A 25,934-nucleotide genomic window follows, 5' to 3' on the forward strand; every position below is an offset into this window, starting at 1 on the left:
GAGCTTAAGAAAATTATTCACACACCCTATTTTAATGGTAACACCTACATTTTTGCAGCTCCACAAGACCTTTCAATACTCCAACAGATGGTTAGGTGCTGTCACATGTCTCACAGGAACTAAGCGGTGCAGAAACTAGGTTTGAGGACGGAAGGAAGAAATGATTGAAAATCCAGGAACATATGCTGGAGTTAAAGAAGGAAGTGGTAAATCAGTGGAATAATATCTCAGATACTTTATCTTCAGAAATACTGTATTAGCCAGAGTAGGGAAGGCAGGATTTGAAGCATAGGTTTCACTAATTTATCAGAAGTACTCTTATAAAGAGTATTTCTCCTCAAGTTGCTGGAGAAATGTTCCAGGTCTCACTGTTCACTGAAAACACAGAGACAGCCTGGATTTGGTCATCAAGTCCTCCTGTGAATATTCGATTACTATTAGAAGGCACAGCGATTGTTACGTTTTAGGGTATTTTTAACCAATCCTTTACTTTCGAGACTACCCGAGGGCACTTTCCCAGCCCTCCCTTAACTGCTTGGCCTCGGCGCTGCACCTCCACCCCCAACCTCTTGTGCGCGGCGAGGACCTCTGAAGCCCCCTGCCCGGCCTCGTGCACTCTGCAGGGCCAGATAAAGGCTGCCCAGCCCGGCGACTCAGACGCGCTGACAGGTGGCCTCGCCCGCCTCCCTGCCGCCTGGGGCGGCGCTCCTCTCCGCTCCAGGCCCGCAGCCGGAGCCGCAGCCGCAGCCCGGACGCCAGGTGTAGCTCCCCGGCTGGCCCCAGAAGTCAGGCGGCTTCCCCAGGGGAGAGAAAGGCCGGAGAGGGGTGTGGGGCTAGCCGCGAGGCCGCCCACAGGAGCAAAGGGCATCCAAGGTCCGACCCGGGCGAGGGGTGAGCAGCCCGGGAACTTCTCGTACTCCTCGGACCCGGGCCGTCCGGCGTCCAGGCACTTCCAGCACTGCGTACCGCCCCTCTGCCTCCTCCGCCCTTCGCGTCCTCGACCCCCGGAACCCGTCCACGCCTCCAGCGCCCTTGACCCCAGGTCTCTGTCACCCCCGGGCCCCAGTTGGGCCGAGGGGTCACCCGAGTCGGGGAACCACATTCCCAAGGACGAGCAGCCGGTGGCAGCACCGTCCCCGCTCAAGCGCCCTCTGGGTCCCCTCCGGCCCGCACTCCGGCGTCTCGAGCGCCCCGGCCCCTCCGGAACACGCAGGCAACAGAGGGCAGGCATTCACTTGGACCCCTCCCCTTCCCCAAACTTCTTCCCTCCGCCCGGCCGTTCCTCCAACCCGACCCCTCTGCGCCATCCGGCTCCTCCCTCTCCGCTCCCCTCCCCTTTTCTGGTCCCCACTTAGGAATCCGCCCGCCCCCACACCCCCGCCGCAGGCCGGGCCCGGGGATCCTCCCCCGACTCCCCCCGCTTGCCGCCGCTGCCGCCGCCGCCCGGGTTCCTCTCCCCCCCTCTCGGGCGCTCCCTGCCAAGCCCATGATGTAATGGTGTATGTTAATCAGTAGCATGTGGGGAGCTCCGGCTCGGGCGGCTCAGTCCTCCGCGAGCCGACACTGGAGGCAGCAGGAGCGGCGGCGGCGGCGGCCCGGACCCGCAGCGCCGCACTCTCTCAGCGCCGCCCGCTCCGACGGCATGGCCCGCAGCCCGCGCTCCGGGCGCCCCCAACCTCGCTGAGAGCCGCTGCGGTCCCGGACCCGCGCTTGGGGCCGCGAGCCGCCAGGATGAGCCTCTCCCAGGTGAGCGCCCTCTCTCTTTTGCCTCAGGCATGGGGCCCGTGGGTTACTGGGTCCCCTTTCCGGAGGGGAGAAGTTCTGGGAGCCGGGAAGTTCTGAGAGCCGGGAAACGGGGTGCCGGGAGCGAGCCGCCCCTCGCGGGCTGGCTGAGTCGCTGGGCTCTCTTCGCCGCCCGCTGGCTGCCACCCGAACAGGGTTAGGACTGGGGGAGCCCCCGAAACCGAACTTTTCTTCTTTGCGGTCCTTTAGGGGCGTGTGCGGGCGGCGCGGAGCCGCAGTTCCCGCGGAGCCGCCCTGCCCGCCGGGGAAGGCAGTGCTGTAGGCTCGGCTGTCTCCGCGCTCGGCGTTCGCCCGTAGCCGTGCTGCCTTCGGCCTGGGACGCGCGGGCGAGGCGGTGGGCCGGACAGACCCGCCCGTAGGCGGCGGCAGCGGGGGCAGGATGCCTACAGCACACACACGCGTACACACTCACATACACACAGACGCACACGCACGCACACATCTGATCGCTCAGGGCGAAGCAGGCCCTCGGAGCCCTCCCGGGTGGGCTGGAGCGGCGCGGCGCGGGGTAGCCGGGGCTCCGGCTGCGCCTCCGCCCGCTGGACGCTGAGCTTTGGGTGGGGAGAGTTTATTTTTGTCTCGAGCTGTTGCCGCGGCTGCTCACGGCCTAAATCCAGAGGGGCGCCTGGCGGTGGAGATGCTGGCTGTTGCTGTAGATGGAGCTGCAGCCGTTCGGCTGCTTCTCCGGGAGGAGGAGGTGGCGAAGGAGGAGGAGGGAGAGGAGGAGGAGGAGGAGGAGGAGGAAGGAACTCGGGCTGCTGCTGCCTCCGCCTCTGCTTTGCATTAGCCCCCACCCCCACCCCCGCGCCCCTCCGCAGCCGCATTGCAAGTTTTCTGCGCGAGAAAGATCTGTTGCTGGTGCGGGCGTTTGCAGGCACAGTCCCCGAGGCCACCCCGGGTGGGGTGTGTGGGGAGCACTAGCGGTTCGCAGCGGCAGCAACAGGGAGCCGGGCGGTCTCCTCACGCACCTGGGAAGGAGGCTTCTTGCCTTTCCCAGAACGGGAATAGTTCCTCTCCAGCATCCGGCTGCGGAGGGGGCGGCCGGAATTTGGGGGACCAAACCCCCCGCGGGGCGCCCCCCTCCACCCCCTCTAATGCACTCGTTTCCCGGGCGCGCTCCCTCGCTGGCCGAGGTCTCACTGCAGCCTTTTCTCTCCTTCCAGTGGTGATCGCCACTCGGGAATGCGGGTGTGAAGGGTCCGAGCTGCCGCCCAGCGGGGGAGAGACCCCGGGACGCCGGAAATCACCATCCCGAAGCTGCGAGAAGAAGGCGGGGGGAAAGAGAGCATTCTTCAGTTGGTGTGCCTTGTGGGGAAAAAAAAATTTTTTTAATCGTTATTTTAAAAAAAACAACAAAAAACATTTCCGTGCTACTGTCTGTCATCATCTCTGGGGAAATCAGCCAGAACCACCAGAACGTAACTGAAACCAGACGAGAGAGGCAGGAGCCGAGGCAGTACCTGCAGCGTCCGGGCACCAGAGCCACCTTGGAACGGGAACGCGTCTCCGGCGGCCGCTGGGCTGCGGCTCCGCCAAACTTTGGGGCGGGCGGGGCGGGCTGGGGCTCGGAGGGGGCTTTGTAGACCGAGGGCCGCCCCCTAACCATGATGTTTCGCGACCAGGTCGGGGTGCTGGCGGGCTGGTTTAAGGGCTGGAACGAGTGCGAGCAGACTGTTGCGCTGCTGTCGCTGCTCAAGCGCGTGAGCCAGACCCAGGCCCGCTTCCTCCAGCTCTGCCTGGAGCACTCGCTGGCCGACTGCACCGAGCTGCACGTCCTCGAAGGCGAGGCCAACAGTCCCGGTAAGTGCGCGGCCGCCGCCGTCCCGCTGTCCTGTCCACCGCCCCCCCCCCCGCCCCTTCCCAGCCTCGGGCCTGGCCCCGCCCCCCGACCGCTGGTCCGTGGCGACAGAACCTCGAGGCCTCCGGGTCCTTGGCGTCTCCCGCCACCGGCCCCCGCCCCAGGCCCTGCCACCCACTAACCTCCGCTGGCCGCTTCGTTTTTTTGCCCACTGTCAACTCCCTCAGTCCATTCCGTGTGGTAGCTACGGTAGCATGAATGATTGATTTTTCTCTCATGCAGTTTCCTGGGAAATAAGTAAGTCAGGTCACGTAGAGTCTGGATTTTCTGGTCTCTTCCCCCACCCCCCCACCCCCTTTCTTCTTCTCTTGGGCAACGTGGCTCTCTGGATTTCAGCAACACATGAAGAAGCCTGGGACTGCCCTTCAGAAGACAAGCTTTGATGAGGCTGTATGAGGAATACATGAAAATCCAATTTTATTATTCATTTTTCCCCACGGATATTCCAATTTTAGAGGTCTGTCTTCAGAATAATTTGTAGGTGATGCTATAGACTATTAAAATATTTGCAGTTCGTATACTACGTGGTTATACTGAACTATCACGACAGTATTTATATTGACATACATCTTGTGGAAAGGGTCTCATAGGGAGCAGGCATGAATCAGGGTCCTTAATGCTTTTGTCAGGAAACTTTACTGAACATAACAGAATTGTTTCCTATTACCCTGCTAGTGTATTTACAGACACCTCGACTAGCATAGAAAGTGAATGTACTGAAAGGTTCAGCAGTTTGCTGTTTGCTAGCATGGGTGGTGACAGACTGAAATTATATCTGGGCCTGAGGGTGGGAGGTAAGGATGGGGGATGGGGAAAGGTCTGTTGGTTGTAATTTTGGATGAGGAAAATTCTTTAGTTCATGCTGCAGCAGGAGGGTGAACAGAGCCCCCAGTGTTTACACAGAGAAAAGAATGCAGGGTCCTCTTCCAGCTGTTCCATGTTAGAGCCGCCAGCCTGCAAGACTCAGCAGAGGGCTGGGCTGCCATTTGATGGCAGGGTCCAGTCCAGGGCAGCAGGGCCTGGGAGACACGAAAGTGAGTGTGCCGGCAGGGCAGCGAGAGGAGGGCTGGCCTGCTTCTCACTCCTCCTCCCTGGTGTGGTGCTCATGGTGCTGGAAGCACTAGGATGGGATGTTTCCATATATAGAATCATAGGCTGGCAGTGACTGCTGGAAATCCTCAGTCCTTTTCCTGACCAGAGAGGACTGCACCCAGAGGATCCGGTGCTGCCTAGTATGGTGGGCCATCCTGAGGGAGATCCCACAGGTCCCACTGGGATTCAGCCTGAGCCTAACAGCCCACCCTGTTGGTTACTCACCAGGGTGGCAGTGGCAGGGCCCCCTTCCCTTTCAGTTCTGTGTTTATAAATAGCTGAAGGGCCAGTCTCCTTCATAAGGGTGTGGAAACATAACTAGGATAACTGATGACCTGCTCTCTTTACTTCCATTCTTTTTTTTTTTTTTTTTAAATATTTATTTATTTATTTATTTGGCTGCACCGGGTCTTAGTTGCCTCACAGGGGATCTTTGTTGCCGCGTGCGGGATCTTATTTAGTTGTGACATGCGGGATCTAGTTCCCTGACCAGGGATCGAACCCCGGCCCCCTGTACTGGGAGCTTGGAGTCTTAACCACTGGACCATCAGGAAGTCCCTCTTTACTTCCATTCTTAATGTGACAGGGTAGCCTGGATCACCTGCTTGATTTTGCTTTTACAGGTTTGACAAGCAAGGTTATATAAACTTTTGTGTTTTATAGAATGCACAGAATTTAAGTACAGTGATTTATGTTGAATGCTTGACCTCAGTGCTTGTAGGGGCTGTTTAAAACAATGATAGTTAATCCTTAGGTTACTCAAATGTTAGAGCAACATTTTTTCCCTTTGAGTAAAGGAGAAGACTTTTCCCAACATAGCAGCCATCCGTTTAGTAAGTGAAGCCATTAGATGTATGGAATTAAAAAGAAGTTGCTTAGCTTAAAAATCTTTTAATTTAATAAACCAAGAAAAAAATTGACCTTTTGTGAGTTTAAAAACATCATTTGGTTATTTTTCCCCTCAGAAAAACTTTTTTAACCATACTTATTTGTGTAAGCTGCCTACCTGTTCATGATGCTAAATGCTGTAGATATATGAAACCATAACCATTATGTAAGATAGGGACCATTTTCCAGTTTCTGGATTAATCTTTCAACCTGGATATTTTGCTTCCTTGGAAACTTTGCACTTGTTTTTTTATGTGGCCAGGACAGAAATTTATTAGTGAGGTCATGTGATGGTTTGGTTTACTTCTGCATTAAGGGATCATAAGGAACATCAAGATTTGTTGTAGAATGCCTGTCTGGGGCACAGCTCTCTTACGTATCTGGAACCTAGCCAAGAACCAGGAAAGGGGCAAAAACGCCTACTCAGCATTGGAATAGATGGCGTAAAGTCTGGAAGAATACTTCAGATGCTCTTTCAGAACTTACTCTTACTTTAGATAACAATCCTAACTTTTTTTATTTGAAAAATGATCCATAGAATATATGGGGTAGCACATTTAGAATGGGGTGAGGAGTTGCTGTAACCAGTGGTGAAAAGTGGCCCCTGACAGCTTGACAACTAGGAAAGAAACAGAAAAATTATAACTTTAGATACGAGAGTTGGGAACAAAAGCCCTGAAGGTTTGGGAATATTAAGGTAGGAACCCTCAATCGGACTTGCAGACATTACTTTGTAATAACATAAATCCATAATTGCTATTTACCATTAATGAGAGTGAACTACCAAAAAAGATAAATTTTAAAATACACTCTTTGAGAAGAGAGGGAAATATGCCATAAACGTTGGAAATATTAACACTCAAGGTAATTAACCTCCAGAGCTCTTTTGGCATGTGAAGCTATTACCCATTCAGAAAACTAGGCTGTTTAGAATGACTCATTTCTTGGCTGGCTGAGGTTTCCTATACCAAAATCATCATGTGTGACTTACTTTATTTTGTAATCATCAATTAAACAAGCACATATTTCTTCTGGTGTTCAGAGATTTTAAAACTTGGTGCATGAGAACGAAATTCATATCTGGGGCTTGACCTCAGATATAACAACAAAAAAATTACTAATAGTGCAAACTTGGCTCTGTTTTCTACAGGACTAACTTTAAATAGATAATCCTTCACATTAAACATGGTTTATTTAAGATCCATGGGATGTATTTTGATACTAACTTTTTGTTCTCTTAAATTTAGCATTTATTGAGATTCTAGTGATTCACTGGTTCATCCTTTGCCTCAGGTTCGTGGTCATCTGAGATCCAAAGAACATGGTTGAGTTAGTCCTTATGGATTTGTGTGTGTGTTGTGTGTGTGTGTGTGTTTCACTCCAGATTTGGTCAGTGGGTACTGGTCATGATCAGCTCTCTAAAGTAGAGGCTTGTTTCCAGAACTCTCATAACCTTAGATACGTGCCCTTCAGCCACCAGCCCAGGTTAACATTGAGATTTCTGGCCAGTCTAAGTTTGTAGCTGTCTGTTTTTGGTGCTAAAATGTCATTTGATACCTAAAAATGGAACCCGCTGACTTTACTTGGAAATCTTCAAAGAAAAATGGATTGTATGGTACTAGTTTAGGGCTTTTGTCATTTGAACTTGAAATATTTTTTCCAATGGAGATAGTGTAATAAATGGAGATTCACAAGTGAATCGACAAATTTATTAATTCACAAAACAGTGCATATTTTGTGGGGAAATTGCGTATGTTTGTAGTAAATAAATGGCAAAGAGATTGTTACTCTACTTATTAAATACAAAAGAAAGGATTATCTGAAATGGTGGTGTTAAAGACAAAATTAATTGTGGAGATTAAAAAGGGCTTGTGGGTGTATTTACTCTCATTAGAGGGCAAAGATGTGGGTCCTATGTTTTTATGATTTTTGGTTTCCATGGTATAGGTATGCCATACCTTAGTTGATTTTTTAGATCATAAATTGAGTAAAAGGAAAGCAGAAGAGTATAGGCTTTCCTGATGATATTTCCTGGATAAGATCTTGTTTGTAGTTCTTTCTTTCGCTTTTTCTTTTTTTTTTTTAACATCTTTATTGTAGTATAATTGCTTTACAATGGTGTGTTAGTTTCTGCTTTATAACAAAGTGAATCAGCTATACGTGTACATATATCCCCATATCTCCTCCCTCTTGTGTCTCCCTCCTACCCTCACCATCCCACCCCACTAGGTAGTCACAAAGCACCGAGCTGATCTCCCTGTGCTATGTGGCTGCTTCCCACTAGCTATCTACTTTACATTTGGTAGTGTATATATGCCCATGCGACTCTCACTTTGTCCCACCTAACTCTTCCCCCTCCCAGTGTCCTCAAGTCCATTCTCTACGTCTGCGTCTTTATTCCCCTCCTGCCCCTAGGTTCTACAGACCCATTTTTTTCCCGCTAGATTCCATATGTATGTGTTAGCATATGGTATTTGTTTTTCTCTTTCTGACTTACTTCACTCTGTATGACAGACTCCAGGTCCATCCACCTCACTACAAATAACTCAATTTTGTTTCTTTTTATGGCTGAGTAATATTCCATTGTATATATGTGCCACATCTTCTTTATCCATTCATTTGTCAGTGGACACTTAGGTTGCTTCCATGTCCTGGCTGTTGTAAATAAGTTGCAATGAACATTGTGGTACATGACTCTTTTTGAATTAAAGTTTTCTTAGGGTATATGCCCAGTAGTGGGATTGCTGGATCATATGGTAGTTCTATTTTTAGTTTCTTAAGGAACCTCCATACTGTTCTCCGTAGTGGTTGTATCAATTTACATTCCCACCAACAGTGCAAGAAGGTTCCCTTTTCTCCACACCCTCTCCAGCATTTATGATTTGTAGATTTTTTGATGATGGCCATTCTGACTATGTGAGGAGATACCTCATTGTAGTTTTGATTTGCATTTCTGTAATGATTAGTGATGTTGAGCATCCTTTCATGTGTTTGTTGGCAATCTGTATATCTTCTTTGGAGAAATGTCTATTTAGGTCTTCTGCCCATTTTTGGATTGGGTTGTTTGTTTTTTTTCATATTGAGCTGCATGAGCTGTTTGTAAATTTTTTCTTTCTCAGGATTGCTTTGGCTATTCGGGGTCTTTTGTGTTTCCATACAAATTGTGAAATTTTTTGTTCTAGTTCTGTGAAAAATGCCATTGGTAGTTTGATATGGATTGCATTGAATCTGTAGATTGCTTTGGGTAGTGTAGTCATTTTCACAGTGTTGATTCTTCCAATCCAAGAACATGGTATATCTCTCCATCTATTTGTATCATCTTTAATTTCTTTCATCAGTGTCTTATAGTTTTCTGCATACAGGTCTTTTGTCTCCTTAGGTAGGTTTATTTCTAGGTATTTTATTCTTTTTGTTGCAATGGTAAATGGGAGTGTTTCCTTAATTTCTCTCTCACATTTTTCATCATTAGTGTATAGGAATGCAAGAGATTTCTGTGCATTAATTTTGTATCCTGCAACTTTACCAAATTCATTGATTAGCTTTAGTAGTTTTCTGGTAGCATCTTTAGGTTTCTCTATGTATAGTGTCATGTCATCTGCAAACAGTGACAGCTTTACTTCTTCTTTTCCTATTAGGATTCCTTTTATTTCTTTTTCTTCTCTGATTGCTGTGGCTAAAACTTCCAAAACTATTTTGAATAATAGTGGTGAGAGTGGACAACCTTGTCTTGTTCCTGATCTTAGAGGAAATGGTTTCAGTTTTTCATCATTGAGAATGATGTTGGCTGTGGGTTTGTCATATATGGCCTTTATTATGTTGAGGTAAGTTCCCTCTATGCCTACTTTCTGGAGGGTTTTTATCATAAATGGGTGTTGAATTTTGTCGAAAGCTTTTTCTGCATCTGTTGAGATGATCATATGGTTTATCTCCTTCAATTTGTTAATATGGTTTATCACATTGATTGATTTGTGTATATTGAAGAATCCTTGCATTCCTGGGATAAACTCCACTTGATCATGGTGTATGATCCTTTTAATGTGCTGTTGGATTCTGTTGCTAGTGTTTTGTTGAGGATATTTGCATCTATGTTCATTAGTGATATTAGCATGTAGTTTTCTTTCTTTGTGACATCTTTGTCTGGTTTTGGTATCAGGGTGATGGTGGCCTCATAGAATGAGTTTGGGAGTGTTCCTCCCTCTGCTATATTTTGGAAGAGTTTGAGAAGGATAGGTGTTAGCTCTTCTTTAAATGTTTGATAGAATTTGCCTGTGAAGCCATCTGGTCCTGGGCTTATGTCTGTTGGAAGATTTCTAATCACAGTCTCAATTTCAGTGCTTGTGATTGGTCTGTTTATATTTTCTATTTCTTCCTGGTTCAGTCTTGGAAGGTTGTGCTTTTCTAAGAATTTGTCCATTTCTTCTTGGTTGTCCATTTTATTGGCATATAGTTGCTTGTAGTAATCTCTCATGATCTTTGGTATTTCTGCAGTGTCAGTTGTTACTTCTCCTTTTTCATTTCTAATTCTATTGATTTGAGTCTGCTCCCTTGTTTTCCTGATGAGCCTGGCTAATGGTTTATCAATTTTGTTTATCTTCTCAAAGAACAAGCTTTTAGTTTTATTGATCTTTGCTATTGTTTCCTTCATTTCTTTTTCATTTATTTCTGATCTGATCTTTATGGTTTCTTTCATTCAGCTAACTTTGGGTTTTTTTTCCCTTCTTTCTCTAATTGCTTTAGGTGTAAGGTTACATTGTTTATTTGAGATGTTTCTTGTTTCTTGAGGTAGGATTGTATTGCTATAAACTTCCCTCTTAGAACTGCTTTGGCTGCATCCCATAGGTTTTGTGTCCTCGTGTTTTCCTTGTCATTTGTTTCTAGGTATTTTTTGATTTCCTCTTTGATTTCTTTAGTGATCTCTTGGTTATTAAGGAGTATATTGTTTAGCCTCCATGTGTTTGTATTTTTTACAGATTTTTTCTTGTAATTGATATCTAGTCTCATAGCGTTGTGGTCAGAAAAGATATCTGATATGATTTCGGTTTTCTTAAATTTACCAAGGCTTGATTTGTGACCCAACATATGATCTATCCTGGAGAATGTTCCATGAGCCCTTGAGAAGAAAGTATATTCTGTTGTTTTTGGATGGAATGTCCTATAAATATCAATTAAGTCCATCTTGTTTCATGTATCATTTAAAGTTTCTGTTTCCTTATTTATTTTCATTTTGGATGATCTGTCCATTGGTAAAAGTGGGGGGTTAAAGTCCACTAGTATGATTGTGTTACTGTCGATTTCCCTTTTTATGGCTGTTAGCATTTGCCTTATGTATTGAGGTGCTCCTGTGTTGGGTGCCTAAATATTTACAATTGTTATATCTTCTTCTTGGATTGACCCCTTGATCATTATGTAGTGTTCTTCTTTGTCTCTTGTAATAGTCTTTATTTTAAAGTCTATTTTTTCTGATATGAGAATTGCTACTCCAGCTTTCTTTTGATTTCAATTTGCATGGAATATCTTTTTCCATCCCCTCACTTTCAATCTGTATGTGTCCCTAAGTCTGAAGTGGGTCTCTTGTAGACAGCATATATATGGGTCTTTGGGTTTGTTATTGTAGGTCTTTTCCTTTTCTTGAGTTTCCTGCCTAGAGAAGTTCCTTTAGCATTTGTTGTAAAGCTGGTTTGGTGGTGCTGAATTCTCTTAGCTTTTGCTTGTCTGTAAAGGTTTTACATCTGAATGAGATCCTTGCTGGGTAGAGTAATATTGCTTGTAGGTTTTTCCCTTTCATCACTTTAAATATGTCCTGCCACTTCCTTCTGGCTTGCAGAGTTTCTGCTGAAAGATCAGCTGTTAACCGTATGGATATTCCCTGGTATGTTATTTGTTGTTTTTCCATTGCTGCTTTTAATATTTTTTCTTTGTATTTAATTTTTGATAGTTTGATATGTGTCTTGGTGTGTTTCTCCTTGGATTTATCCTGTATGGTACCCTCTGCACTTCCTGGACTAGATTGACTATTTCTTTTCCTATATTAGGGAAGTTTTCAACTATAGTCTCTTCAAATATTTTCTCAGTCCCTTTCTTTTTCTCTTCTTCTTCTGGGACCCCTATAAGTTGAATGTTGGTGCATTTAATGTTGTCCCAGAGGTCTCTGAGACTGTCCTCAATTCTTTTCATTCTTTTTTCATTATTCTGCTCTGCGATAGTTATTTCCACTATTTTATCCTCCAAGTCACTTATCCATTCTTCTGCCTCAGTTATTCTGCTATTGATTCCTTCTAGAGAATTTTTAATTTCATATATTGTGTTGTTCATCATTGCTTGTTTGCGCTTTAGTTCTTCTAGGTCCTTGTTAAATGTTTCTTGTATTTTCTCCATTCTATTTCCAAGATTTTGGATCATCTTTACTATCATTACTCTGAATTCCTTTTCAGGTAGACTGCCTATTTCCTCTTCATTTGTTTGGTCTGGTGGGTTTTTACCTTGCTCCCTCATCTGCTGTTTGTTTCTCTGTCTTCTCATTTAGCTTCACTTACTGTGTTTGGGGTCTCCTTTTCACAGGCTGCAGGTTCATAGTTCCCGTTGTTTTTGGTGTCTGTCCCCAGTGGCTAAGGTTGGTTCAGTGAGTTGTGTAGCCTTCCTGTTGGAGGGGACAGGTGCCTGTGGTCTGGTGGATGAGGCTGGATCTTGTCTTGCTGGTGGGCAGTACCACGTCCAGTGGTGTGTTTTGGGGTGTCTGTGAACTTATTATGTTTTTAGGCAGCCTCTCTGCAAATGGGTGGGGTTGTGTTCCTGTCTTGCTAGTTGTTTGGCATAGGGTGTTCAGCACTGTAGCTTGCTGGTCATTGAGTGGAGCTGGGTCTTTGTGTTGAGATGGAGATCTCTGGGAGAGCTTTCGCCATTTGATATTACGTGGAGCTGGGAGGTCTCTGGTGGACCAAAGTCCCGAACTCGGCTCTCCCACCTCAGAGGCTCAGGCCTGACACCCAGCCAGAGCACCAAGACCCTGTCAGCCACACGGCTTTTGCTTTCTTCTGCCAGTTTTCCCCAGGATTCTGCAGGCTCTGGAACGAGTGGGATGTCCCAGCTGGTCTTATCCTGGCCACCAGAAGGTCATGAAGAGGCAGAAAAATAGTTTTCCTTCTTCTATTTTTAGTGAGTGCTTGGCCGAGAACCCTTTTTCTCTAGGGCACCTCATAAATGGAAAAGCTTATCCAAGTTAAAAGTTCTTGCTGTGGCCGCTGTAATTCACGATTATCTTAGGTAAGGTTAACCCACTTGTTTGGCCTTAAAACAAAATTTATTCACCTGATGCCTCACGCTGGGCACAGTCTAGCTTCATTCCGGCCCAGTCTCCTTTCACTTTTTCATTCAACAAACATTTACTGACTGCCTACTACTTTCCTGGCCCTGTGTTATGCAGTGGGAATACAAAGGTAATTTACTGTATTCCAATGCCTGGTGCATGGATACCCAGTGTTGAGTAAATGACTAATACCGTATCACAGGTACAGAAGCATAGATATAGGAATAAAAAGGGTAGGGGAGAGGTTCTGGGAGTATTGTGAATGTACAGCTAATTGCCTGGAGGAGTCCTCCATGGCAGAGGAGATATGTTTGAGTTTTGAAGGGTGAATAGGAGTTGGTTGAGTATGTAAAAAGGATTGTAGAGAGCAGGCTTGAAGGTGTTTTCCAAGCAGAAGAGATAGCATTTATGAAAACATTGTCTTATGAAAGGGCCTTGTTGTGTGCAAGAAATAATGAGTTCAGAGTGGCTCAAAGTGTGTAGAATGCTGGGATATAAGAGAGAGAAGTTAAAACAGAAGTCATGTGTGTGCAGGACTTTGCTAGCTAAGGAATTTGACTTAATCCTGCAGAGATGATAGAGAACCCAAGAAGACTTTTAGGCAGGGGTGTTCTGAGAATGAGGAGGGAAGAAGAAGGAAGTTAAAAGATGAAAGGGGTGTGTGTGTGTGTGTCTGTGTACACTTTTGGGAAAGCTTTGTAATATATGCATGATTCTCTGAGAGGCAAAAATAGGAGAAGTGAGGCAAAGTTTGGTTCAGACAATTTCCATTTTGGCCACATGGTGGCATCATCAGCCCAAGGCAGCTTTGTTGCTCCAGCATTGCTGTATGGGGGAGAAGGAAAGACTGAGATAGAGAGGAAAAGAAGGTATTACCAGGTGACCATTTATTTATATCCATAGGAGAGGATATGTCTAGAGGATTCTTAGAGTATGGATTTTGAATTGGGCTAGTCACTTAATTTCTGAGCCTTAGTTTTCTCATCTGTAGAATGGGACTAATGAAACCTTGTTATTGGCTGGAAGCCACTTGTTAACAATCCAGTAAGGACCTATTCTGTCCCCCAGGTTTAAATTTGCCTCTAATTAATATGAAATTTATATAACTAATGTTTTCCTAAATGATAGGGCATCTTTTTTAAAAAAATTATTTATTTTTGGTTGCATTGGGTCTTTGTTGCTGCGAGTGGGCTTTCTCTAGTTGTGGTGAGTGGGGGCCACCCTTCATTGTGGTGCTTGGGCTTCTCATTGCGGTGGCATCTCTTGTTGCAGAGCACAGGCTCTAGGCACGCGGGCTTTAGTAGTAGTGGCACGTGGGCTCAGTAGTTGTGGCTTGTGGGCTCTAGAGCACAGGCTCAGTAGTTGTGGCGTACGGGCTTACTTGCTCCACGGCATGTCGGATCTTCCCGGACCAGGGCTTGAACCCATGTCCCCTGCACTGGCAGGTGGATTCTTAACCACTGCGCCACCAGGGAAGTCCTGATAGGGCATCTTTTATTTAAAGGATTATCCGGAAGAGATTGAAGATGACTTGGAACCTGAAAAGATATGAGTCTACTTTGCTCCACCTTCTATATTTTAGCTGTATTACTCTATTTTATATCATGTTGAGTCCTAAAAAACACAGCCCTGACCCAGTTTTCCCAAGTAACTTGTCAACACTTTTTACCTTTAGTTGGTGAATGTGAAAAAAAGAAATCATTTTGAGGAATGAAATATCTAGGGACTTTATATCTGAAACACTTTTCACTTTGGGTGTTGTAATTTTCTTTGGGTTGGTCTGGGATGACAGGGAGCAGGTCACACACATTTGTGATCTTTGTTGCAAATAAATTGCATGTGGTTGTTTAGCTTGGATGCTCAAAGGCTTTAGCAACTGAGTATGTGTTATAAATAGGTCCCATCAAAGCAAGTAGAAGGCAGACAAACTTATAGCAGTCAAATTGGTTTGTTTATGTTTAAATAAACAAACTGAGAGTGAAATGAGGGTCAGAAGGGCTGAGAAGTAACTGAAAACTCCCCAGTATAGCCTGCAGAAGCTTAATTCTAATAAGAATTGAAAACACCAGAGAAGAGAAAATACTCTCCTCCTTGACCTGAGTAAAATTTGGAGGTTTTCATCCATGAGGGAAGTGCCTTACATAAGTCATTTGCTAGGAAAGCTGTGGTGCTCATTAAAATCCTTTTTTTCTTTTAAAAATATAATTACTACTTTGAATTTTTAGCCTGTTCCTTTCTTTCCATCTTTTCTAATCATTCCTTCCAAGGCCTTACTGAGTTCATCCAGTTCACATAGATTAAGATGCAGAATCAGACGTCTCCTCTGAGCTATTTTTTGCTTCTGTGGAAGCCGCCTGAGGCAGGAATCTTCCAAGGAAAGCAGAACTTTCAGAAGAGGAGCCAAGCTTTCTCTCAAGGTTAGCTAGTTAAGGCTTGGGCTTTGCTCTGAAGCCTGCACTCCAGGAGCCAGCCGGAGTTCAGAGGAACCTGCTGCTTTTACTACATGTAGGAGCATTTCACTCCTTGGGACTCATAAGCTAGTTCTAGGGTTTTGTTCTCACCTAGGTATCATCATTTTAATACAGTTTTCCTTGTCTTGGTTTAGCAGGGAGAAAAAAATCAATCAAACGATTCAGTGGTTTCTTTTCTGCAATAGATAATACTGTTAAGTGGTACCTGGAGAAGAGTATCTGGTAAGAAACTGTGGGATCAAGTTCCTCACTACTTATTAATTCACCAAGTCCTGCAGCCGAGAGCTGGGAGCTGTGTCCAAAGGCAAAGGAGGTGTGATGATTCCCCTCAAGGAGCTTACACTCGAGTTGTGGAGGTAAAACAACATATATACAGGTGACCCCTGACTTAACGGTAGTTTGAATTAGACAATTTTTTGACTTTACGATTCCAAAAGCGATATGTCTGCTATAGAAGTCGTTCCTGGAATTTTGAATTTTGATCTTCTCCCAGGTTAGCAATCTGCCCCACGGTCCTCTCTTGTGATGCTGGGCAGTGGCAGCCCCCAGTCAGTCACACAGTCACGAGGGAAAACAACCCGATATTCTTAGAAGCATTCTGGACCCATATAACCATTCTGTTTTTCACTTTCAGTACAGTATTCAATAAATTCCATAAGATATTCAAAACTTTATTATAAAACAGGCTTTGTGTTGGATGGTTTTGCCCAATTGTAGGCTAATGAAAGTGTTTGAGCACATTTAAGTGGGCAAGGCTAAGCTAGGTGGGTTAAGTGTATTAAATGCATTTTCAACTCATAATGGGCTTATCAGGAGGCAACCCCGTTGTAAGCTAAGGATGATCTGTATATATAATAATTAGACCGTAAAAAGTTGCTAAATGCTGTGTTTCCAGTGAGAGAACAAAAGTGGACTTGAGTGAAGGGGAGAGAACAGGATGGGTTGGGTCGTCCAAGAAGTAAGGAATGGAAGAAGTAAACTTGAGTGGGTCATTTGCAACAAGTGCTTAGAGCTTACAAGATTCTTGCCTTTTTAGTACCTTTAATGAAAGTTTTGTCAAGAAAACCACACATATAGGGGGAGTCTGTTGGACCATGTAAGGGGCAGGCTTCCAGGGCCTTTTTTTTTTTTTTTTTTAATAAATTTATTTATTTATTTTTGGCTGCGTTGGGTCCTCGTTGCTGTGCGCGGACTTTCTCTAGTTGTGGCGAGCGGGGGCCACTCTTCATCGCGGTGCGCGGGCCTCTCACTATCGTGGCCTCTCTTGTTGCGGAGCACAGGCTCCAGACGGGCAGGCTCAGTAGTTGTGGCTCACGGGCCTAGTTGCTCTGCGGCATGTGGGATCTTCCCGGACCAGGGCTCGAACCCTGTGTCCCCTGCATTGGCAGGCAGATTCTTAACCACTGTGCCACCAGGGAAGTCCTTCCTGGGCCTTTGAAAGATGAGTATGAGTACATTAGAAAGAGGGGAGCATGGTGCATATTGTCCATCAGGAGTGAATTCTTGAATGGAAGAAGGAGCCATCCAAACACTCCTCTGATTTCTAACATAGTAGGAAAACAACATATCAGCTCACCCCAAATTTTTTCCCCTAAAATTACCCATTAAAATTATGAGACTTAGTTCTCTTGGTTCCTTTTAGTAGAATACTTCCATATGTTACTTTGATTAGAACTAGTGTTAAGAAGAAACATGTTAAACACTTACAGCAGGGATTCCCAACCCCTGGGCCGCGGACTGATACCAGTCAGAGGCCTGTTAGGAAAGCGGCCGCACAGCGGGAGGTGAGCGGAGGGCGAGCCAGCGAAGCTCCATCTGCCGCTCCCCATCGCTCGCATTACCGCCTGAGCCATTACCCCCACCCCTCCTCCCCCGACCCCGGTCCGTGGAAAAATCGTCTTCCACGAAACCGGTCCCTGGTGCCAAAAAGGTTGCGGACCGCTGACTTATAGGAAAAGATAAAAGTGTCTTAAACTAGTTTTCAAAATTTAATATGCATACAGATCGCTTGGGGATCTTGTTAAACCGAAAATTCTTATTGAGGAGGCCTGTGGGGGGCCCAGAGTTGCTGCATTTCTTTTTTTTTTAAACATCTTTATTGAAGTATAATTGCTTCACAATGGTGTGTTAGTTTCTGCTTTATAACAAAGTGAATCAGCTATACATATACACACGTTCCCATATCTCCTCCCTCCGGCATTTCCCTTCCTCCCACCCTCCCCATCCCACCCCCCCAGGCGGTCACAAAGCACCGAGCTGATCTCCCTGTGCTATGTGGCTGCTTCCCACTAGCTATCTATTTTACATTTGGTAGTGTATATATGTCCATGACACTCTCTCGAGTCAGAAAGAGAAAAACAAATACAGTATGCTAACACATATATATGGAATCTAAGGAAAAAAAAAAAAAAAGGTCATGAAGAACCTAGTGGCAAGATGGGAATAAAGACACAGTCCTGCATTTCTAATAAACTCCCAGGTGGTGCTGCTGCTGCGGGTCTGTGGACCACACGTTGAGTAGAAAGATCATAGGCTATTAGAGGTGGAAGGTAATTTAGAGGTAATTGGTGCATTGGCTTTCAAGTTTTATGGATGAGTATTGCAAGGTTTTTGTTTGCAAACGAAAACTTAGATGAAAGCTTATGGCAAGTGGATGGTCCCCCTCCCACCAAACCCCATCTCCACCCCCCAACACTAACTTTCCAAGGAGAGCAGTTTGAAATCTCTGTGATTTCCCCAGGCTTGGAGATCGTCACAGCCTGAATGGAGGCTGGGATTGAGGAAGGCAGATCTGGGCTATGTTGTAGCGTTTCCCGAGCTTTTTGGCCGTGCCCCTGCTGGAATTTCCAGGCATTCTAATGATCAGTGTCTCATGGAAAATGAGGTTCCAGGAAAGATTTGTGTGTGTGTGTGTGTGTGCTGACGCTATGGACTGTAAAGTTGAGCCGGTAAGAGCAGGAATGTTAACTCCAGAGACCGGATGGGAGAGATCTCTTCCTACTTCCCCAGCGTCCTCCCATAAAATGCAACATCGGAACTTCTGAAGCAGCTTATCCTGATTTGTAAGTAGAATTGAAGTGTGTGTGTGCAGCATAAATACATATAGAATCCGTACTTTCATTGTATACGTTTATATCTGAGTGAGCATGTGCACCAAATATGCGATTTAAATATGTGAGTAGAATGGCGATGCAAAACCACTTTTGAATTTCTGAAGAGTTGTGAACGAATAATAGAGGAATCATCAGAAGCCTCCATAAATAATGATGTCTCTGAGAAGGCAAAAAGGAGGAAAAAAGTAAGTTCTGTACCTTGTAAGGATATGTGAGGTCAGCAGTAATCCTGTGCAAGATACCAGAAGAGTATCTGAAACTTGATATATGAGCATTTGGATGAGGAAATAGGAAGCAGCCTGGTTTTCCTAAGAATGGGAAGACTGGGTCATGGAGAACTAATGTCATTTCCCGTTTGATGGGGGACTAGGAAAGGAAGGGAGATAGCATTGACATTTACGGAGAGTCTTCTGTATTCTGGGCAGATTACAGGAATTCTGGTAGGCATTCCATATCTAAGTTTCAGCACAGCCTTTGACAAAGCCCCTTATTTCTTGATGAGTAAAGTGGAGACGGGAGGGCTGGGTGAGAGTCACCCACCCATAAGAGGTCTGGGTGGCGTTAGAGTGACTTCTGCCGCTGTCGCCCTTAAGGGAGGTCTTTGGTGCTGTGCCTTGGGGCTCACACGTCCTACATCATTATTCATATTAACTGCGACTTAGCCTGGGGTCCCCAAGAAAGCAGAGCATGAGGCAAGGGCTGGCGTGCAGGCAGTTTATTTTTGGCAGTGATCCTGGGGAACAGGAAAGGGGGCTGGGGAGGAGAGAAGCAGGGAAGGAGGGGAAGCCAACACAAGCCTATGTGGTTGAGCTGGTCACTGTCATGGGCACTGGGGCTCAGTCCCATGGGACCCTCTGAGGGGCCATGCAGACTGTGCCTCAGAAGGGAGAGACAGACGTGGTGGGCATTTATCCACGGGCTCCTCTCTCCTCTTAGTCAAGGGTTGCCCCAGGGTGCTAAGTCCCCGTACTTCCAGGTTTGCACATGTGCAAGTGCTGATCCTTTCCACAGTGTCCCAGGCATGGTGTTGGAGAAGCCCCAAGGCAGAGAGCTAGAGACAAGTGGCGTGATGGAGGTGGGGTGCTGTCAGGTTACACCTGCCTGAAGCTGGTGGCCACGGCAAGGAATGGGGTGTAAACTGGACTGAGAAGGTGTAATTATCAAATCTGTGGGTGAACCCAGAGGGATAGCAGAGAGCTTGATGACAGAATCATGATCCAAAATATTTCAATATAACAAGATGACTATTAAACCACTAAAAGTGTAGCCTCTAGATTTGCATCCCCTAGACCTCCGCTGGGGGAGACATGGCTTATTAGTAGTGTGCAGGAAAAGGACTTTGGGCTTTTAGTGGACTTAGAACTCAGTATGAATAATGTCACAAGGGGGTTGCCCCCAAAACCGCTAAACTTTTAACAATACATTGTATATACAATGCAATGTATAATAATATTTTATTCAGAACAGGCCTTCTCGGCAAGCCAGCCCATTCCCGGAGTGTGGGGTGCAGTTCTGAGGAACTGCACACTTTGAGGAAGATGAATGAGTCAGGATGTGGCTGGCAGAAGGAGGATGGTGAGGCACTTGAGAACCAGGGGGAACATTCAGGCTGGAAAAAAGGATGAGCAGAGAACAGGACAACTGTCATTGGTTCCCTGAAAAGTTAGCTTGGAGTTGAGGGGTTCCATTCCATATCTGTGTAGAGGGCAGTGTGTGGAAGCCAAAGCTCATTTAGCTCAAAGTAAAGGAAAACCTGGCAATGGTGAGAGCTCCCAAACAATGGCACAAGCTGCTTTAGGAGGCAGAGGCTTGAGTTTCACCAGAGGTGGGCAAGCATTCAACATCATGCAGGGCACAGAATAACTTCTAAATAAGGTTGGCCCCTATTTCTTGAGCACCTGCTCTGTGCCAGGCACCTTATTGAATTCTTTGCATACATTATCATTTGCATATATTCATCCCAGCAACCCTTTGAGATGAGGTAGGAGCTGTCATTTTTCTGTTGGTCAGGGAGGAAACAAGCAGCTCGGCCTCAGAACGCCTCCATGTGCTTTTCCACTGCAGGGAGACAGTATGTATTTCTTTAGGAAAGAAGCGTGACCTCTTAGTGACCTCCAAAGTCCCTTCTAACCTTAAGAGTCTATGATTTCTGTGAATCAGGAATAAAGATAAAACTTATCCAGAACTGTCCAGAGCAGAGGAGAAAGAACGAGAGAGAGAATATGAATAAATGAATGAAGGAGTCAATGGATAAGGGGGAAGGAGTCAATGGATAAGAAGACTTAAAAGTCTTCTTCAAATTATTTCCAGCGTATTCCTCCTGTGCTTCTTAGCCTGTTTGGGCTACAGATTTGTGGCACTTTGTTTAGGAAATACAAATTAGAGTGATTTTCTGTGCTTTTTTTGAAGTAGGCAGTGTGGTGAGTCTAAGTCACCATGAAGACTAGGGCCACCACATTTAAGAAGAGATGTAACGAACTGAATGCAGTCTTGTTTCTTTTGAGTCACACTATAGCAGTGATAATCTCTGAGTGTATCAGTCATTTATTAGCAAAGGTAAATCATAATTGCTATCTGTGTCTCCAAATCTTTTTTGTTCCCTCTGTGTAGTTCTAAAAGTAACTATAGGGGAGTTCCCTGGTGTCCTAGTAGTTAGGATTCTGGGCTTTCACTGCCTTGGCCCTGGTTCAGTCCCTGGTCTGGGAACTGAGATCCTGCCAGCCACGTGGCACGGCCAAAAAAATAAATAAATAAAAGTGACTATAGGATATTCTTTATATGGTACTAGATACCTTTTCTTCCCTCCCCCCCTTTTTAGCATTTTGTAGTGTCGGGCACTGTGCAGATAGCTACACACACACAACTATCTTCAATTATTGAATAGATGAGTGAGACAAAGAGGCAGAACTAATGGTTGTAAAAACTAATGCAGGGCTTCCCTGGTGGCGCAGTGGTTGAGAATCTGCCTGACAATGCAGGGGACGTGGGTTCGAGCCCTGGTCTGGGAAGATCCCACATGCCGCGGAGCGGCTAGGCCCGTGAGCCACAATTACTGAGCCTGCGCGTCTGGAGCTTGTGCTCCGCAACAAGAGAGGCCACGATAGTGAGAGGCCCGCGCACCGCGATGAAGAGTGGCCCCCGCTTGCCGCAACTAGAGAAAGCCCTTGCACAGTAACGAAGACCCAACACAGCCAAAAATAATAAATAAATAAATATTTTTAAAAAAATGAATGCAGGGCTTCCCTGGTGGTGCAGTGGTTGAGAATCTGCCTGCCAATGCAGGGGACACGGGTTCGAGCCCTGGTCTGGGAAGATCCCACATGCCGCGGAGCAACTAAGCCCGTGAGCCACAGCTACTGAGCCTGCGCGTCTGGAGCCTGTGCTCCGCAACAGGAGAGGCTGCGACAGTGAGAGGCCCGCGCACCGCGATGAAGAGTGGCCCCCACTCGCCGCAACTGGAGAAAGCCCTCGCACGGAAACGAAGACCCAACACAGCCCCCCAAAAATAAATAAATAAATAAATAAATTAAAAAAAAAGAAAATGAATGCAATATATTGCAATAATTAGATAATGTGGGCTTCCCTGGTGGCGCAGTGGTTGAGAATCTGCCTGCCAATGCAGGGGACATGGGTTCGAGCCCTGGTCTGGGAAGATCCCACATGCCACAGAGCAACTGGGCCCGTGAGCCACAATTACTGAGCCTGCGCGTCTGGAGCCTGTGCTCCGCAACAAGAGAGGCCGCGATGGTGAGAGGCCCGCGCACCGCGATGAAGAGTGGTCCCCACTTGCCACAACTAGAGAAAGCCCTCGCACAGAAACGAAGACTCAACACAGCCATAAATAAATAAATAAATAAATAAAAGAACGTGAATTTCTTAAAAAAAAAATAATAATAATAATAATTAGATAATGTACTTATTATTACCTAGAGTCTAGCACATAGTAAGTGATTAATAACTGGTTTCTGAATTATGTATTTTGTGTGTAAAAATTATATATATATATATAAAGTAAGGTAGCATAATACTATGTAGGTAATACAAATAGTATAATAGTATGTGCATAATACAAAGTAGTATAATAAATACTGTGTATATAATAGAAACTATATGTTATCTCCATTTTACAGATGAGGAAACTTAGGTTGAGAGTGGTTGTAAATGTGCTGAGGTCACCGAGGTGTTTGTGATCTAAAAGCCCATATTAAATCTTCGTCACTGTAGAATGCTGCAGATCTCTCCCAGTTCTTGGGTAAATAAAATGTTGGTGTTTAAAAGAAAAGTACTTAAGGATATTTAATGGTAGCTTGAATAACATTTTATAAATTCAATCTTGGAAAAATTCTTTTCAGCTTGTCTATTTTAATGTCCCTCTTATTGATCACATTTTAATCCTATGTAGCTTGACATGGCTTGGCTTCTTTTTTCCTCTGGCATTAAAAAAAATATTAAGTGAAAAACATTGATTCAAACATTTCCCTTCCTATTAGGGAGATTCATGGAACAGGAGGCTTCTGCTGCCTCTGCCTGAACAGGCAGGACTTGGTGAAGGATACAGGCTCGGCAAGCTGCAGAGAAGAAGGAATGAGGAATGAGTTATCTAATAGCTCGTGGTATCCTTGACTTTGACAAACTAGCAATTGGTGATCCTGGGTCAGGATCTCCTTAGGATTTGGAATTGGGCAAAGCACCAACTTGAGGGCTGTAAATTAAAACAAGCTCTCCTGTTGTTTGTAAATGGTGGAAAATTTCTGAAGATTAGCTTAGGAAAACATATAGTTGGTCTAAGAGTGAATTCTACTTATTTCATTTTCTAGCAGCATAAAAATTAAGGAGGTGGAAGAGGCCTTATCTACTCCAGCCCCTCTTTTGAAGATTTGAGAAGACTGAGATCCACTAAGGGTACCTGCTAGTAGGGAAGGGCTGGTGTTACAGCCAGTTGCTTCTTGGCCATCTACGTCCTAGACCTTGATCTCCCACAACTTTCCCACGGCTGACTCGGCCACCGTGGTCACCACATTGAATGGCCATGCTGGGCATGGGAGATGTTCTGTTTACCTGATTGTCAAAGCGTTCATCAGGATGGTCTCCTTCCTCGAAGTTGTTTCCAGACCCGCCCCCCTCTTTTTTGTTTCTTTACCCACAATAAAGCACAGATTTTTTTTCATTGGAGAATGATTAGCACTCATATTCTGAAATGACAGAGTTATAGCGTAGGAAGGTTTGGCTTTATTTTGGCTTTTTTTTTATTTAAAATTTTTTTTTAAACGTTTCTTTTAATTAATTTATTTATTTTATATTTATTTTTGGCTGTGTTGGGTCTTCGTTTCTGTGCGAGGGCTTTCTCCAGTTGCGTCGAGTGGGGGCCACTCTTCATCGCGGTGCGCGGGCCTCTCACTGTCGCGGCCTCTCCCGTTGCGGAGCACAGGCTCCAGACGCGCAGGCTCAGTAGTTGTGGCTCACAGGCTTAGTTGCTCCGCGGCATGTGGGATCTTCCCAGACCAGGGCTCGAACCCGTGTCCCCTGCATTGGCAGGCGGATTCTTAACCACTGCGCCACCAGGGAAGCTCTATTTTGGCATGTTTTAATCACAGTTCCAGTAATGTCCTCTTGGTTTATGCAGGATCTCACTCAGCCACTGGAGTTACCCTCAATCCCAGCAGAGAACTGGGTGTCGTTCATGACTGCCCCTATGGCCCCTGCGGGAGGGATTTCATTCACTGGTTGGTGAAGCAGTTCCTTTGCATGGTGGTGTTGCGGAGCAGCCGAGACTCCTCCTGAGAACGTCCCCTGACCCCTCAGGGCTCGCTGGCACCCTGCAGGCACCTCCTTTACAGCATCTGTCGCAAGACTTTGTCATTGTTCATCTTCCAGACTAGTCTGTGTCTTAGTCACTTTTGTCCTCCAGCACTGAATATTGTGCCTGGACTCAAGTGGTTTTGGTACGTTTTTGTTGAAAGAATGGATGAGTGAATACAAAGAAATTTAACTCATGGCTCTTGTCCAGACGGGGCTTACATCTTGGATGTGAGAAAAACCTAATTGCATAAAGACTGAGTAATAAAAACAGGACAAGATGATAATGCTAGTGCTGTTACCAAGAGGTATGTGATAAAGGCCAGATGAGAGAAATAGATGTGTTACTTTTCAGTCCCTTACAGAAGACGTGGGTTAGCTTAGCATCATTGCTTAGAAATGTATCACTGTGTAAAAATGATTTAAACTCTCTGAGCCTCAGTTTCCTCATCTGTGAAATGGAGTTACCTCTACAAGAGTCACAGGGCTGTTACCAGGATGAGGTGGGATCACCTATGTGTAAAGTACTTTGTAAGCTGAATCATGTTATATAAATGCGGGGTGACATTATTTTCAAATGACCAACTGAAACAATGGGATAAAAAGTTCGGGAATGTGGGTGTTTAAGAGGTCCAGGAAAAGATAACCATGGGTTCTTTTTCAGGACTTTTGCTTGTTAGCAAGAGCTGAAATAAACACACAGTTCTAGTAATAAATACCAGCCACCTCTGGGCCTGGACCAAGGCCTGGATCTGATGATTCAACTGGGACTTGTAGCTGATGGCCCGGAGTCCCCACAGGCTGGTCTGGCTGTAACTTGTCAAAGTTCGACTTGTGTCCACTTTTATCCTTTTAATTGATTAGATCATTGAGTGCACTCTCTTCCACTTTGAAGGACTTCAGATGTCAGTGCTAAAGAATTTCTTTTGGGGAAGGTTACATGAAATGCTGTGTGGTGACCACTATATCCCTGCCTGCAAATGTTCTGGTATGAGAGTTCGTAGAGCATGAAAACATTGCCACAGGGATTCTCTACATTAATTGGCAGGTCTGGATTCTTTAAGAACTTGTGATAGTTAAGTTTTTATTTAAGCTTTATTATTAAAGAGGTAACTTTTTCGTAAAAGTTATTATCCAACTTAAAACATGCAGTGGGAAACCTTTGAGTATTTTTGTATACCTCAGCTAAACAAGAAAATAATTACACTCTGCTTTTTGTTCTTTAATATTATCTTCACCTTTACCTTTCACTGAACAAGCGTTAGTTGGAAAAGGAGAACTGTCTTTTGCCATTGTTCTTGTTCGTTGTTTTTTTTAAACAAAACTTGCTATCCTCACATTTTTCTTTTAGTGGCAGAATTTCAGTGTTAGCAAATTTTCCAGATTATTGTGGTATTTGCAGATGATCTGAGCACAGTTAAAATATTGAAACTGTGAGCTGTGAGATCAAAGTTGGATTTCGTGTGTGATTCTGATATTAAGGTGCTGATGAGTTACACGAAAATCACCACGGTGCATATAGGTTTAGTTGGCAGTATTTTCAGTAGGAGTAATCTGGACAAGAATTGCTGCTACTGCTGGTTTTCTTTAAGATGCTCCCCCCTTTTCAT

At 45.3% G+C, this 25,934-nt stretch overlaps 1 protein-coding gene across 3 annotated transcripts in view; it reads left to right on the plus strand.

The window, feature by feature from the left end:
- Positions 1-1,604: 1,604 nt before the first annotated feature.
- SAMD4A (sterile alpha motif domain containing 4A) overlaps positions 1,605-25,934 on the plus strand; it is a 223,709-nt gene continuing 199,379 nt past the window's right edge. For 2 of the 3 annotated variants that reach the window (XM_007192885.2, XM_007192886.2), the window contains exons 1-2: positions 1,605-1,746; positions 2,967-3,603. In XM_007192885.2, coding sequence (XP_007192947.2) covers positions 3,408-3,603 — 196 coding nt within the window. In that variant the 5' untranslated portion in view covers positions 1,605-1,746; positions 2,967-3,407. Of the gene's footprint in view, positions 1,747-2,966; positions 3,604-25,934 lie in introns of those variants that run through there. The other variant, XM_057543929.1, reaches the window with a different exon arrangement.

The sequence above is a fragment of the Balaenoptera acutorostrata genome, chromosome 3 (genome assembly GCF_949987535.1).
Source record: "Balaenoptera acutorostrata chromosome 3, mBalAcu1.1, whole genome shotgun sequence".
NCBI classification, from domain to species: Eukaryota; Metazoa; Chordata; class Mammalia; order Artiodactyla; family Balaenopteridae; genus Balaenoptera; species Balaenoptera acutorostrata.